Raw genomic sequence first — 15,869 nt, 5'->3', positions numbered from 1 at the left:
AAACATTATTCTGGGACATTATCACAGAGATTCACCCAGCAAGGTGCAGCAAACAAATAAAGTTTCACATGTATTTTAGGTTTTTCTACATTGGCAAGAGCAATAGAGGTCTTATTGCTTTAAAGTAACAACGAAGAATTGTATCAGCCAAATTCTTATTTCTTCATAGGTTTTAGATTCCCATACTATTTGTATGTTTATTATTTTTGTTTTTTTAAGTCTTGTCAAATTGCAAAGCATTGCCATCTACAAATGCATTGTTTTCAATCATAGTAAGTGACAGTAAGAAGTAAAATACAAAGCTATCAGATTATTCTGCCAAGCCAATAATCTACCACACTAAGCTAGTGCCAATTCTACTTTGTTTATGCATAACCACTCCCATTAATTAGACTATATAAATGGAGAGCTTGATTCAAAAGCTGTTCAAGAAGAGAAATTGAAGATTATCTGAAAGCATGATATCAATTCCCTGTTGATACTTATGAATTGTTTCCTTGTTGATACCTTATAAATTGTGTTTACTTTGCAGGCTTTGCATCTATTGGTGGCTTCTTTGATTCAGAATTTGCTTTGACCATGCCTTTCTGAGAGTGCCAAATTCAGAATAGTCAAGATAATTTTTTTCAGCTAAAATATAGAATGTGTTCATGTGAAACCTTTTTATATTTGTTAAAATTTGTGTTTGTACTCTAGCATGCTCTTAGAAAAGAGGGTATTGCATATATGTTACTACAAAGGATTTGCATTGTATTTGCAATTTGAGTTTGCTGATGTGCGTACAGCTTTCTTTCTACAAACACACACAACAAAACATGTTTTCTTCTAATCTGCACAAATTGAGAAACAAGACATCTGTGTTACAACTGTCAGGTTTTTATGCGAGTTTGGAAACTAAACTTCTGAAATTTTTATTTTTATAAAATTTCCAGAAGCAAGACGCATGAATAGGCAAATGACATGGTGTTTGTGGACTGAAAAAATGGGTCAACTGAAGCCAATAAATATACATTATACGTTTTGTTTAAGATGTGGGAAGTAATAAACTTTGTTTCCAAGAAAAAGTGACCCTAATTTGACATCAGATAGTGGTGTTAATAGTTAAGAATGAAGGGAATGAATTATCTTGTAAGGTAGCTGTGAGTTTCTTTATATATCTATATATTAATTACAAAAGAACTTTTCCCTTGACCAAAAACACAAATTATGTCAACAAAATTACAAATAACCAAACTCTTGGCTATATATATATATATATATATTATATATATATATATATATATATATAATATTAATTTGAGTCATTGAGCTCTTTCAACTTCCTTCATATTAATCCACCTTGCCTTGGCATCATCATGCATTATCTTTTGATCCTCTTACTGTATATATTCTTTCCTAAAATTTTGCTCGGTACAATCTTTGATCCTTTCTAAATCTTATTACGATTCTTTCCAGCAATGTGCTAGCTGGAAACAGGCACCATATCTTACTTTATAATGTATTGTCCGTAGAGTTGCAACATTTTGTTAGCTTAAGTTACATGTTTTGGACTGTTAATTTCTTCTCCCTTAAGAATTCTTGCTTTAAAAAGGCAGTTGCTAAAGGATGGACCACACATGTAGGGAACCTTTAAAATTAACAGTCGCATTATTCCAGTTTCTAAGAATATATATTTTCTCTGTTACAAGAAGATCCAAAGTCAAGTCAAGTAAAGTACTGGACTGTTCATTTCTCTCCCTTAAAGATTCTTGCCTTCAAAAGGAAGTGTGTAAAGTTAGTGGACCACACATGTAGGATGCACTTTTTAACTTACTTAAAACCTCTTTCTGCTTGATTTTCTGCTCTCTGCTCCAGAATCCTTCATTGAACTCCTCTCCAGCAACAGTAGCTTGGTGATCACCAGGTACTATATATTTTTTGTCATTAACATCAGTTACTTTTGAAGTTAGGTCTTGAGATCTGAGCTAGAGTTAATCGCAGACTATATGGGCTGTTTTCTCGTGAATTATTACTTGTATTAGTCATTATCTTAGCTTATTCGTCAGTGTTTAGAATGATTTAATCATTATTTCAATCCCAGAAATCTCTAAACATTCAAGATTTTAACGACTTGTAAACTTAATAATGATCACATCTCCACCATCTTATTGTTTTGATTTTTCTGATGATGTTCTTTTCTAGGCCGTTGAACTCCTTAAGTAAGTTTATGAAAAAGTTTATATAAAACCGTTACTTCGTTCAATCATCAATGATTTATGTTTTTTCCTTATGTACAATATGTATGTGAACATTTGCGCTAAGAAAAAGTCCTTGAATCTTCCAGCCTTGTGGAGATCAGCTATGAATCATGGTGTTTTTAAACAATTTATCCTTTTCCTTGTTTCAAGAAAATGGCTATTTGTTGAATTCTGCTTTTGCAATTAGATTTTGTTTACGAAATCCAGAACTATATGCTTTTAGTCAGAAAATGAGCTGTTGCATAGATTTCAAAATTTCAATTTCTGAAGTGTATGAACGTACAAGGGTTCAGGCTTAGATAAGTAATTGATTAAGCATTGATTTTGCTGGCTGTATTCAGTTTTGAACAAAGCAAGATTTGAAAGCATATACTCAATGACTACGGAGGAAGCAAAAGCAATTAGCTTGAAGACCTTGGTGGATTAAAAGAAAACAGAGTTATATTTGTGGAATCAGATGAGGACTTTCTGATGTTCTCTTTAGTTTCTGACAATGCCCATGGGAACAATCATCAGGTATTTCAATCATAATCAACCGCAACAGTGGCGGTAGGTTGCATGAACAATTTGTATAAAAGCATAAGAACCTTGACATGCAGTGTTTCCGGACTGAAGCATGCAGACCATGTTGCTATCCCCAGAAATGACGCTGCACCTCAGAACAAGAGACTAAAATTGCAAATTGACGATGGTGAGCTGCGAGGTACTTCTTGGCACTACGGATTGTACCTTTCTGGGCACAGTTATTGAGTCTCTACCCTGATGCTGTTTGCGAATGTGGACGCACATGGATGGAAATGGAGTTGTTAGAGAAGACTGAACAAAAGTATTTTGATGCTCAAGATAGCGGAGTGTTTGTTAAGGACTGAACCAATTTATAATAAGTGATGAACTACAAGTAAAGCCCTCATCAATGAAGCAAGCGTTTCTGTGCTCGAAGCAGGATGACGGACTGTAGCACCATTGAGGAGTAAACTACTACAACATCGACGTAGGAGTAGATGAGGTAACTGTTTCATTCTGATTCTAAAATTTAATATTTTTATCGGATTCTACCATCATTTGTAGTTAAGAAAGTTTTGTAAGATTAAACAGGTACATGAAGAAACCAATTCGTACTCTGATAGGGGCAGACCCACATGGGGTCAAGTGACCCCACTTGGAATTTTTTTAATGTTTTCATTTTGGCCATAAAAAAACTAAATTACAAATTACGTAATTAAATTAATTAAAAATTTTACTTTTCTCTAAAAATATTTTTTCCCTTTTTCTCCAATTCCAACTTTTTCTCTTGTCCAACTGCCCCCACTCATCTCTCCAATCCCTATTTTTCTCTAATAATATATTGAAATTATGCAATCATTTAATTTTGTATTAATTTATTTATGATGAAGATTACATTAGCTTTACAAATGAACATTCTCAAGCTATAAAGAAAAGATCAAGATATGTAAAGGTTATGAATTTGATTGAAGCATGTAAGCAAACTTATAAATTGATGAGGGATAGTGTGTGGAGAATTTACTTAGCAAAGTTATAAAAAACGTGCATTATTACCGTATTAAAGTATTTTATAGTGTCCTAGATATATAGCTTCAAGGGTGATAATCGTTTTTATTGAGGTAAATAATGAATTATTTTGTTTGCATGCTTATGTCCAAATGAAAATTTGTTTACTTTGATAAGCAAAAATTGATGCGTTGCTGAATTTATCCATAAGATTTTTCTAACTTAGAATCATAGCACTTGATTCTTAATTTGATATTTACATTTTGGATGCTCTAATGTCAAATTTATGAAATTGAATGGGATTGAAGATCTTGCAAGAGTGATGGTTGAAACAAAGAAGGATAGAGTGTTTCCATTAGTTAATCTATTAATAAAATTAGCATTGATTTTACCGGTAGTCACTGTTAGTGTAAAGAGAGCATTTTCATCAATAAATGTTGTGAAGAATCATTTGCGAAATAGAATGAGTGATTAATGGTTGAATGATAGTTTAATTTTGTATATAAAGAATGATGATTTGATAATATTGATAATGAAATCATTATACAATATATTAAAAGATAAAATCTCGTTGAGGATAATTATAAATATATAGTTAACGAGCATTTATTAATACAAATATTTGTGTTTATTTATATTTATATTTATGTTAATTGTTATTTTAATGTTTCACCCCTAGTTTCATTCCTCTGGTCTGCCCGTGTGTGATGAAACTCTCCTGAAAATAATTCACCTTCAATGCAGTTTGCTTTTTAGAAGTAAATGATGGGGACTAAAAGAAAAAAAACGTTTCGTAGTCAAGTTAAAATTGTCCGAAACTATTAGATCAACAATTATAATTGACAAAAAGTAGGGCTTTTGAATTTGATCTTGACATAGAAGGCTTAGTAGAGACTTCCTGGAGAGGGCTGAGTGTCAAAAGCTCAAACGTGGGCATACCAACTTAAAATAGCCATGACTTTTGATTTATAAGGAGTTACGGGACCTATAAGATATTAACAAAAAGTTTGTTTCGAGCCCGACAACGGGCAACCCGCGTCCTTTGTTAGGTGGTGTATTCAAGCCCAAAATCCACTGTTTCGACTTGTTAAGGGGGCGTTTAATTTTGTGTGTTTTTCCTCTTTATTAGAGTTATCTAATGTGATAATTAGCAAAAATTAGGATTTCCTTTTTTTTTTAATTAATTTGTTTTTATTTCCTTATGATTGAGAGTCTTTTCTTAGGTTTGTTTTCACCACCCTCCATAAAGGTATATTTGTTTTTTTAAGATATAAAATGATTTCACATTTTCCTTCAATTTATGAATTAAGTTTCTATGATTGAGAATGTTAATAGACAAAAGGCATAATTGTGTGTTAGTCTTGTTTTTACGCTCGACGTAAGATCTACTATTATCTTTATTATGTCATCTCTTTGAATATGATTAATAATTTCCCATTTGTAAGATAGTTGGTTGGGCTCGTGACCTGATGCCTTCTTTCAGGTTCTCACTTTGCTCAAGTGCTCCATAGTATCAAAGAAACCTTTGACAGAAACTTTGTGAAACAAAATTCAGCACAAAGTCGGCAAAGAAGATTTTGATCAGAATATCTATGTTGAGTCTACAGTGAAGAACCAGAATCAATGTGGATGGGAGATTAATGTAAAGCTTATTATCAGCAAATCAAGAATGGTTTGTTTTGCCGAAGCAAGTAAAGAATTTGTTGATTTAGTTTCCAGTTTCCTAACTGTTCCACTTGGTTATATAAAAAGAAATGCAGAGTGGCTTTTCAAAAGGATCATTAACTCACCTGTACAATAGTGTTAAGGAACTCGATACTGAGAAATACTTGAATTGATGAGCACAAGAAAATGCTATCGGTCCGAAGCTCGCCCCTTATTTTAGCTATGAGAACCATCCTTTAGGCATGAAGAAGGTTTGCACCCAACATACTGTGCTACAGAATATTGTGATGTATATCCTTGGCGTTATGAACTTACTTCTGATGGTAAAATTCCTTCTGGATCTTATTGGAGAAGTTCAATTTAACTGTCAAGGATCCTAAGTCTCATTTTAAAGAAGCCACAAGAGGAGGATTTGTGACTAGACCAACAATGTTTACCGTAACTGACAATCTGATCATCACACCATATCTCAATTCCAAAGTCTGTGTTTGAACAAATTGAAAGTACCTTTCAACGATATTGAGGAGCGTGTTGTGCATGTGGATCGTGAGAAGGTAAGTTGACATATATTTCAGTATTAACTCTAACAAAGCATCCATGATTTTTGATAGTAGTTTCTTTTGACTATTTTGAGATCTTGTTTTAGAGACGCATGGTGTTTTGGCATACAACCTTTAAGTATTTCTTTGAAATTCAAGTCCCTATGATTTAACTTTCTTTCATTTTGCTAACCTGCTAGAATGTACTATTGGAAACCATCCAGTATCTGGGACATAATCATAGAAATTCATCCAGTAAGATGCAGCAAACAACTTAAAAGTTTCATACTGTATTTTAAGGTTTTTCCTCACATTGGCAAGAGCATTAGAAGTCTTATTTGTTTTAAGAACAATGAAGAACTGCATCAGCCAAATAGCTCATTTCTTCATAAGGTTTAGATTCCCATACTATCTGTATCTTTTATATTTTTATGTTGAAGTCTTGTCAAATTGCAAGGCATTGCCAGCTACAAATGCATTTTTTTCAATCAATAGTAAGTGACAGTATAGAAGTAAAATATACAAATGCTGTCAGTTTATTGTGCCGAGCCAATAATTACCAAACTAAGCTACTGCCAATTCTGTTTTGCTGCTGCATTACCACCTCCCATTAATTAGACTATACAAATGGAGAGTTTTGATTCGAAGCTGTTCAAGAAGAGAATCCATTGAAGATGATGTGAAAGCATGATATCCATTCTCTTGTTGATACCTTATGAATTTGTTTTTGATACCTTATGAATTTATTTACTTTGCAGGCTTTGCATCTATTGGTGGCTTCTTTTGTATCGAATCTGCTCTGACCCATGCCTTTCGAGAGAGCCAAATCCATATTTCAACTAAAATAAGGAATGTTGTCATGTGAGAACTATTTATAATTTGTGTTTGTGCTTGGTATGCTCTTAGATCAGAAGGTATTCCATATAAGTATGTTACTACAAAGGATTTGCATTGTATCTATTATTGTGGGACAGATTTCCAATTTTAGCTCCAACGTGGATAGCATTCAACAAACTGGAGTATGATCTATAAAAAACTGGAGGTAAATTTGATTTATACCTATAACATAATGAGTCACGGCTACAAGATTGAGAAACCAATTTCTGTTCTCTTCTACATATTAATACTTTCTCTCTTACAAGAAGATCAAAAGTCATCATTCATCAACGTCAAAAGGCATTGCACTGTGACACGATCTCATGAGAATTTTACTCTTTTGGTGATCAGAGTTGTTTCGGTCATTACACGTACATCAACTAATCCTCTTGAGCTCTAAAGTTGACGACAAATAAGCACCTCAGTAGCCACCCCTATAGGGACTGTGGAAACTCGAACTCAAGAGCTCTTGAAACCTCCTTTTGTTTTTATCACTGACCACCCAGTGATGATACGGGGATAAGTATATTGTACCATTAGAAATAAAACACATGAACTAGGTCATTCATACGGTACTGAGTGATTACAATTGCTATTTGAACTAATTTGCAATCAGAGGGTGGGGTGTGAGGTCCATAAGATGGGACTCCTTGCACTGTGACACGATCCATGAGAATGCAAGTTCATAAGGATGATCTATAATTAAGTAGACGTAAGTCTATAATACAATCGTTTATGTCAAGCTCAAAAGTAAATCCAGGCAAACAAAGTGCACTTTTCAGGCGTGACACAAGGATCATAGGGTGCATTTTGGATAAGAAAAATATTATCCTTACAAAGAAGGTTACAAAGTGACATCATCCAGAAAAAAAATAAAGAAAAAAACAAAAAAGGAAAGAGAGAGAGAGAAAAATCATGAAATAAAGGTAGGGATTATCTTTGTATGCCCTCTTTGTATGTGTTTGTTTAAAACTAACATTGCTCTTTGGGTAATGACACTTGTATTCAAACAAAGTATGTAATTTTTGAAAGCTTATTTGAAACCAAAAATATATCGTATAAGCTCAAAAACAAATCCATACAAATTGGACACAAATACCCACCGGATAGTCAATGGTAAACACGAATCAAGGGGCTATGCATGGCGTCAATCCATAGTTTTAGATTCGATTCCTCGTCAGGACCAGGTGTTTACCTGGGGCTACAGCATTAGATGTGTGCTAAGAGCGCATAAACTGATATAGACATCTTAATTACAAAAAAAAAAAAAAAAAAAAGGGACACAAATTCCTCACTATTCCGAGATAAAAAAGTCAGGTCAATTATGGGACTGCTGATTTCTTCTCCATCAAGAAATTCCTTTCCTAAGATGTGTAAAGATGATAGGTCTACACAGTGATGCACCTTTAACTTTACTGTCTCTACAAGCTTTTCTACTGTTTTCCCTTCGCTCTCCGACCCTTCCTAAGTCCTTCATTACACTTCTCAAGCAACACTACCTGCATTGTGGATCATCAGGTACCCATACATAACTTCATCATAAATCATCACTTCTATAAATGTGGGTTTCTTAGCTAGCTGATAGAGACTTTTGTTAGTGTTTTAATCTTCTTCAAATACATGCTGGAATGATTTAACTGTTATTTCAACCCCCACAAGGCTAAACATTGAAGATTAGAGTGATTTCAATGGATTAATTTTAATGGTTTAGTTCCAGACTTCCACTTATAATGAACAATTATTTTCTCCAGAATGTAGCTTAGTTCCATTTTCTCTTGGAATAATATTTTCTCTGTTACAAGAAGATCAATAGTCAAGTAAAGTATTGGACTCTTCATTTCTTCTACCTTAAGAATTCTTGCCTTGAAAAGGAAGTTGCTAATGATAATGTACCACACATGTACGGATACACCTTTAAAATTAACTATAGCATAGCTCCATTTCTCTTGGAATAATATTTTCTCTGTAACAAGAAGATCAAAAGCCAAGTCAAGTACTGGACTCATTTCTTCTCCCTTAAGAATTCTTGCCTTTGCTAAAGATAATGGACCACACATGTACGGATACACCTTTTAACTTACTTAAAACTTCTCTTCTACTTCATTTTCTCCACTCTCTGTTCTCTGAATCCTTCATTGGACTCCTCTCCAGCAAAAGTAGCTTGGTTATCACCAGGTACTATATATGTTTTTGTCATATAGCATCAGTTACTTTCAAAGTTAAGCTCTTGAGCATCTGAGCTAGAGTTTCTAGCATGACTATATGGGCTGTTTTCTCTGTAGGATTATGACTTGTATTAGTTATTTAATCTTAGCTTTTATTCATCAGTGCTTAGAATGTTTTAATCATTATTTCAATCCCAGAAAGCTCTAAACATTGAAGATTTTTACGACTTGTAAACCATAATTGATGATCAAATTAATTACACATTTTCCACCATCTTCTTGTTTTGGTTTTTCTGATGATGTTCATTTCTAGCCCATTGAACTCCTTTAACTGAGTTTATGAAAAATTTTATATAAAACTCATTACTTTGTTCAGTGATTTATGTTTTTTCCTATATGTACAATATGTATGTGAACATTTCCGCTAAGAAAAAGTCCTTGAATCTTCCAGCCTTGTGGAGATCAGCTCAGAATCATGGTGTTTTATTTGTTGAATTTCTGCCTTTTGCAATTAGATTTTGTTTACGAAATCCAATAACTATATATGCTTTTTTTTTTAAATGAGCTTTTGCATAGATTTCAAAATTTCTTGAAGTGTATGAACACAAGGCTTCAGGCTTAGATAAGTAATTGATTAAACATTGATTTTGCTGGTTGTATTCAGTTTTGAACAAAGCAAGTTTTGAAAGCATATTCTCAATGACTACGGAGGAAGCAAAAGCAATTAGCTTGAAGACCTTGGTGTATAAAAAGAACAACAGAGTTATATTTGTGGAATCAGATGAGGTCTTTACTGATGTTCTCTTTAGTTTCTTGACAATGCCCATGGGAACAATCATCAGGCTTATTTCTAATCATAATCAACCACCAACAGTGGGGATAGGTTGCATGAACAATTTGTATGAAAGCATTAAGAACCTTGACATGCAGTGTTTCTGGACCGAAGCGTGCAAGACCATGTTGCTATGCCCCAGAAATGACGCTGCGCCTCAGAACGAGAGACTGAAATTGCAAATTGACGATGGTGAGGTGCCGAGGTACTTCTTGTGCACCAAGGATTGTACCCTTTCTGAGCACAAGTTACTCAGTCTCTACCCTAATGCTGTTTGCGATTGTGGACGGCTCATGGATACAACGATCGAGTTGTCAGATGCTCAAGATAGAGGAGTGTTTGTTAAAGGACGGACCCAATTTATAATAAGTGATGAATTACAAGTACAGCCCTCATCAATAGAAGCAAGCCTTTCTGAGGTGTCCAAGCTAGGACTCATGGACTTTAGCGCCGTTGAGGAGTACAACATCGACATAGGAGTAGATGAGGTAACTATTTCATTCTGATTCTAAAATTTAATAATTTTATCAGATTCTAAAATTTAATAATTTGTAGTTAAGAACCGTTTTATAGGATCAAACTTAGTACATGAAGAAACCAATTTGTACTTTTGATGAACATCTCGTGGAAATAATTCACCTTCAATGCACTTTGCTTTTTTAGAAGTAAATGATGGGGATTAAAGAAAAAAGGAAAGAAAAATGTTTCGCAGTTAAGCCAAAAATGTCAGAAGTTAACTAGTCAATAATTATAATTGGCAAAAGGTAGGGCTTTTGAATTTGATCTACTATTATCTTTTATTATATCAGCTCTCTGAATATGATTATTAAGTTCACAATTTGTTAGATAGCTGAACTGTGGTTGTGTTCATGACCTATCGCTGTCAGCCTTCTTTCAGGTTCTCACTTTACTGAAGTGTTCACTGGTGTCAAAGAAACCTTTGACAGAGACTTTGTTGGAACGAAATTCAGCACCAAAGTTCGGCAAAGAAGATTTTGATCAGAACATCTATGTTGAATCTACAGTAGAAGAATCAGAATCAAATGTGGATGGGAAGATTCATGTAAAGCTTATCATCAGTAAATCCAAGAAAATGGTTTGTTTTGCCGAAACAAGTGAAGAATTTGTTGATTTAGTCTCCAGTTTCCTAACTGTTCCACTTGGTTATATAATAAAAGAAATGCAGGAAAGCATTTCAATAGGATCCTTAACTAACCTATACAATAGTGTCCAGGAACTTGATGTTGAGAAATACTTGAAATCTAATGAGCACAAGGAAATTCTCATCAGTCCGAAGCTCGCCCCTGATTTTAGCCATGAGATCAATCCTTTAGTCATTGAAGAAGGTTTGCACCCAACATACCGTGCTACAGAATATTATCAATATCCTTATCATTATGAATTGACTTCTGATGGTCAAATTCCTTCTGGATCTACTTTGAGAAGTTCAATTTTAACTGTCAAGGATCCTAAGTCTCATTTTAAAGAAGCCAAAAGACGAGGGTTTGTGACTGGACCAACAATGTTTACCGTAACTGACAATCTGATCATCACACCCATGTCTCAAGTCCAAAGTCTGTGTCTTTTGAAAGAATTGAAAGTATCTTTTAGCGATATTGAGGAGCGTGTTGTGCATGTGGGTAGTGAGAAGGTAAGTTGACATAAATATTTCATTATTAAACTCTAACAAAGCATCCCATGATTTCTGATGGTAGTTTCTTTTGACTATTTTGAGATCTTGCTATAGAGATGCATGGTGATTTTGGCATATAACCTTTAAGAATTTCTTCGAAATTCAAGTCCCTATGATTTAACTTTAACCTGTTAGAATGTTACTATTGGAAACCATAAAGTATGATGAGTCCAGCTATATATATCATTTTCAGTTTCTTAGTGCAAAACATTATTCTGGGACATTATCACAGAGATTCACCCAGCAAGGTGCAGCAAACAATATAAAGTTTCGTACATGTATTTTAAGGTTTTTCCTTACATTGGCAAGAGCAATAGAGGTCTTATTAGCTTTAAAGTAACAACGAAGAATTGTATCAGCCAAATATCTTATTTCTTCATAAGGTTTTAGATTCCCATACTATTTGTATGTTTTATTATTTTTATGTTTTAAGTCTTGTCAAATTGCAAAGCATTGCCATCTACAAATGCATTGTTTTCAATCAATAGTAAGTGACAGTATAGAAGTAAAATACAAATGCTATCAGATTATTCTGCCAAGCCAATAATCTACCACACTAAGCTAGTGCCAATTCTACTTTTGTTTATGCATCACCACCTCCTATTAATTAGACTATATAAATGGAGAGTTTTGATTCAAAAGCTGTTCAAGAAGAGAATATTGAAGATTATCTGAAAGCATGATATCAATTCCCTTGTTGATACTTTATGAATCTGTTTCCCTTGTTGATACCTTATAAATTTGTTTTACTTTGCAGGCTTTGCATCTATTGGTGGCTTCTTTGATATCGGAATCTGCTTTGACCAATGCCTTTCTGAGAGAGCCAAATTCAGAATAGTCAAGTTAATTTTTTTCAGCTAAAATATAGAATGTTGTTCATGTGAAACCTTTTTATATATTTTGTTAAAATTTGCGTTTGTACTCTAGCATGCTCTTAAACAAGAGGGTATTGCATATATGTTACTACAAAGGATTTGCATTGTATTTGCAATTTCAGTTTGCTTATGTGCGTAACATCTTTCTTTCTCACAAACACACACAACAAAACTATGTTTTTCTTCTAATCTGCACAAATTGAGAAACAAGACATCTGTGTTACAACTTTCAGGTTTTTATGCGAGGTTGGAAGCTAAACTTCTGAAATTTTTATTTTTATAAAATTTCCAGAATCAAGACGCATGAATAGGCAAATGACATGGTGTTTGTGGACTGAAACATTGGCTCAACTGAAAGGCAATAAATTATACATTTATATATTTTGTTTAAGATGTGGGAAGTAAACTTTGTTTCCAAGAAAAAGTGACCCTAATTTGACATCAGATAGTGGTGTTAATAGTTAAGAATGAAGGGATAATGAATTATCTTGTAATTGGTAGCTTGTGAATTTTCTTTATATATCTATTTATTAATTACAAAAGTAACTTTCCCCTTTACCAAAAACACAAATTATGTCAACAAAATTACAAAATAACCAAACTCTGGGCTTAACTTACTGTATATATTCTTTCCTAAAATTTTCTGCTCGGTACACTCTTTGATCCTCTCTAAAATCTTATTACGCTTCTTTCCAGCAATGTACTAGCTGGAAACCAGGCACCATATCTTACTTTATAATGTATTCGTCCGTAGAGTTGCAACATTTTTGTTAGCTTAAGTGACATGATTTGGACTGTTAATTTCTTCTCCCTTAAGAATTCTTGCTTTAAAAAGGAAGTTGTTAAAGACAATGGACCACACATGTAGAGAGCATTTTCTCTAAGAATAAATATTTTCTCTGTTACAAGAAGATCCAAAGTCAAGTCAAATACGGGACTGTTCATTTCTTCTCCCTTAAGAATTCTTGCCTTCAAAAGGAAGTTGCTAAAGTTAGTGGACCACACATGTACGGATGCACTTTTTAACTTACTTAAAATCTCCCTTCTACTTGATTTTCTCCACCCTCTGCTCTCTGAATCCTTCATTGAACTCCTCTTCAGCAACAGTAGCTTGGTGACCAGCAGGTACTATATATGTTTTTGTCATATAACATCAGTTAATTTTAAAGTTAAGTTCTTAAGCATCTGAGCTAGAGTTAATCGCATGACTATCTGGGCTGTTTTCTCTGTAGAATCATGACTTGTATTAGTCATTTTATCTTAGCTTTTATTCGTCAGTGTTTAGAATGTTTTAATCATTATTTCAATCCCAGAAAGCTCTAAACATTGACGCTTTTCCGACTTGTCAACCTTAATTAATGATCAAATTAATTACACATCTCCATCTTCTTGTTTTGAATTTTCTGATGATGTTCTTTTCCAGCCCATTGAACTCCTTTAAGTTTATGAAAAAGTTTATATAAAACTCGTTACTTCGTTCAATCATCAATGATTTATGTTTTTTCCTATATGTACAATATGTATGTGAACATTTGCGCTAAGAAAAAGTCCTTGAATCTTCCAGCCTTGTGGAGATCAGCTTAGAATCATGGTGTTTTTGAATCAATTTATCCTTTTCCTTGTTTCAAGAAAATGGCTATTTGTTGAATTTATGCTTTTTGCAATTAGGTTTTGTTTACAAAATCCAGTAACTATATATGCTTTTAGCCAGAAAATGAGCTTTTGCATAGATTTCAAAATTTCCTGAAGTGTATGAACACAAGGCTTCAGGCTTAGATAGTAATTGATTAAGCATTGATTTTGCAGGTTGTATTCAGTATTTGAACAAAGCAAGAATTGAAAGCATATACTCAATGACTACGGAAGAAGCAAAAGCAATTAACGTGAAGGCCTTGGTGGATAAAAAGAACAACAGAGTTATATTGTGGAATCAGATGAGGACTTTACTGATGTTCTTTTTAGTTTCTTGACAATGCCCAAGGGAACAATCATCAGGCTCATTTCTAATCATAATCAGCCACCGACAGTGGGGATAGGTTGCATGAACAATTTGTATGAAAGCATTAAGAACCTTGACATGCAGCGTTTCCGGACTGAAGCATGCAAGACCATGTTGCTATGCCCCAGAAATGACGCTGCACCTCAGAACAAGAGACTAAAATTGCAAATTGACGACGGTGAGCTACCGAGCTACTTCTTGTGCACTACGGATTGTACATTTTCTGGGCACAAGTTATTGAGTCTCTACCCTAATGCTGTTTGCAAATGTGGACGGGTCATGGATAGGACGATGGAGTTGTCAGAGAAGACTGTAGAAAAGTTAGGCTTTGATGCTCGAGATAGAGGAGTGTTTGTTAAAGGACTGACCCAATTTATAATAAGTGACGAATTACAAGTAAAGCCCTCATCAATAGAAGCAAGCGTCTCCGTACTGTCCAAGCTAGGACTCATGGACTGTAGCGCCATTGAGGAGTATAACTACTACAACGTCGACATAGGGCAGATGAGGTAACTGTTTCTTTCTGATTCTAAAATTTAATATTTTTATCGGATTTTACCATAACTTGTAGTTAAGAATCGTTTTGCATGGTTAAACATAGTACATGAAGAAACCAATTCGTACTCGTGATGAACATCTCTTGGAAATAATTCGCCTTCAATGTTGTTTGCTTTTTTAGAAATAAATGATAGGGATTAGAAGAAAAAATGTTCCGCAGGCAAGCCAAAAATGTTAGAAGCTGAACTAATCAACAATTATAATTAACAAAAAGTAGGGCTTTTGAATTTGATCTTGAAATAGAAGGTTTATTAGATGACTTCTTTGATAGGGCCGAGCGTCAGAAGCTCAAATACGGGTACACCAACTTAAAACAATCATAATTCTTCATCTGAAGGAATTACGGGGCCCATACGATATAAATAGAAAGCTCGTTTCGAGCCTGGCAATGTGGCAATCCAGGTCCCCAGTTGAGTGTCTTTTTCAAACCCAAAATCCATTGTTTCGATGTGCTTACAGGCCGTTTCAGTTTTCTATGCGTTTTTCCTATTTTATTTAGAGTCCTTTCTTATGTGATAATTAGTCAACAGTTAGAATTTCCTTTTTTTTTTTTTTAATTAATTGGTATTTTATTTCCTTGTTGATTAGAAGTCTTTTGTTAGGCTTGGTTATTTCTCCCCTAGATAAACCTATTATTTATTTTTTTAAGATATAGAATGATTTTTAGATTTTCCTTCAACTTTACGAACTAAGTTTCTAATAAGCAAATTCGTTTATTGACCATAACGGCATAATTGTGTGTTAGTCTTGTTTTTACGCTAACTCTCTATGTTAGATCTACTATCATCTTCTATTATACCATCTCTCTGAATATGATTAATAATTTCCCAATTTGTTAGATAGCTGAACTGTGGTTGTGTTCGTGACCTGATGCCTTCTTTCAGGTTCTCACTTTGCTCAGGTTGTTGGTTCAAGGAAGAA

General features: G+C 33.9%; 2 protein-coding genes across 6 annotated transcripts in view; both read left to right on the top strand.

The window, feature by feature from the left end:
- The window catches only part of LOC116124574, a 32,465-nt gene that overhangs the window by 10,195 nt on the left and 6,401 nt on the right, over nucleotides 1–15,869 (top strand). For 4 of the 5 annotated variants that reach the window (XR_004127229.1, XR_004127228.1, XM_031410296.1 and 1 more), the window contains exons 1-3: nucleotides 13,457–13,516; nucleotides 14,198–14,899; nucleotides 15,833–15,849. Coding sequence is in view for 1 of the 5 variants with exons in the window: in XM_031410298.1 (XP_031266158.1) it covers nucleotides 14,364–14,899; nucleotides 15,833–15,849 (553 nt within the window). In the remaining 4 variants the exon portion in view is untranslated. Of the gene's footprint in view, nucleotides 1–13,456; nucleotides 13,517–14,197; nucleotides 14,900–15,832; nucleotides 15,850–15,869 lie in introns of those variants that run through there. The other variant, XM_031410297.1, reaches the window with a different exon arrangement.
- Nucleotides 2,731–12,354, top strand: LOC116124553. Its single transcript, XM_031410273.1, has 5 exons — nucleotides 2,731–2,753; nucleotides 2,837–2,940; nucleotides 9,656–10,311; nucleotides 10,722–11,474; nucleotides 12,274–12,354. Exons 1-5 carry the CDS (start codon nucleotides 2,731–2,733, stop codon nucleotides 12,352–12,354), a joined length of 1,617 nt encoding a protein of 538 aa, XP_031266133.1.

Source organism: Pistacia vera, unplaced genomic scaffold (genome assembly GCF_008641045.1).
Source record: "Pistacia vera cultivar Batoury unplaced genomic scaffold, PisVer_v2 Contig153, whole genome shotgun sequence".
NCBI lineage: Eukaryota > Viridiplantae > Streptophyta > Magnoliopsida > Sapindales > Anacardiaceae > Pistacia > Pistacia vera.
Note: the sequence above shows the minus strand (reverse complement) of the source record. Positions and strands in the feature narration are given on the sequence as shown.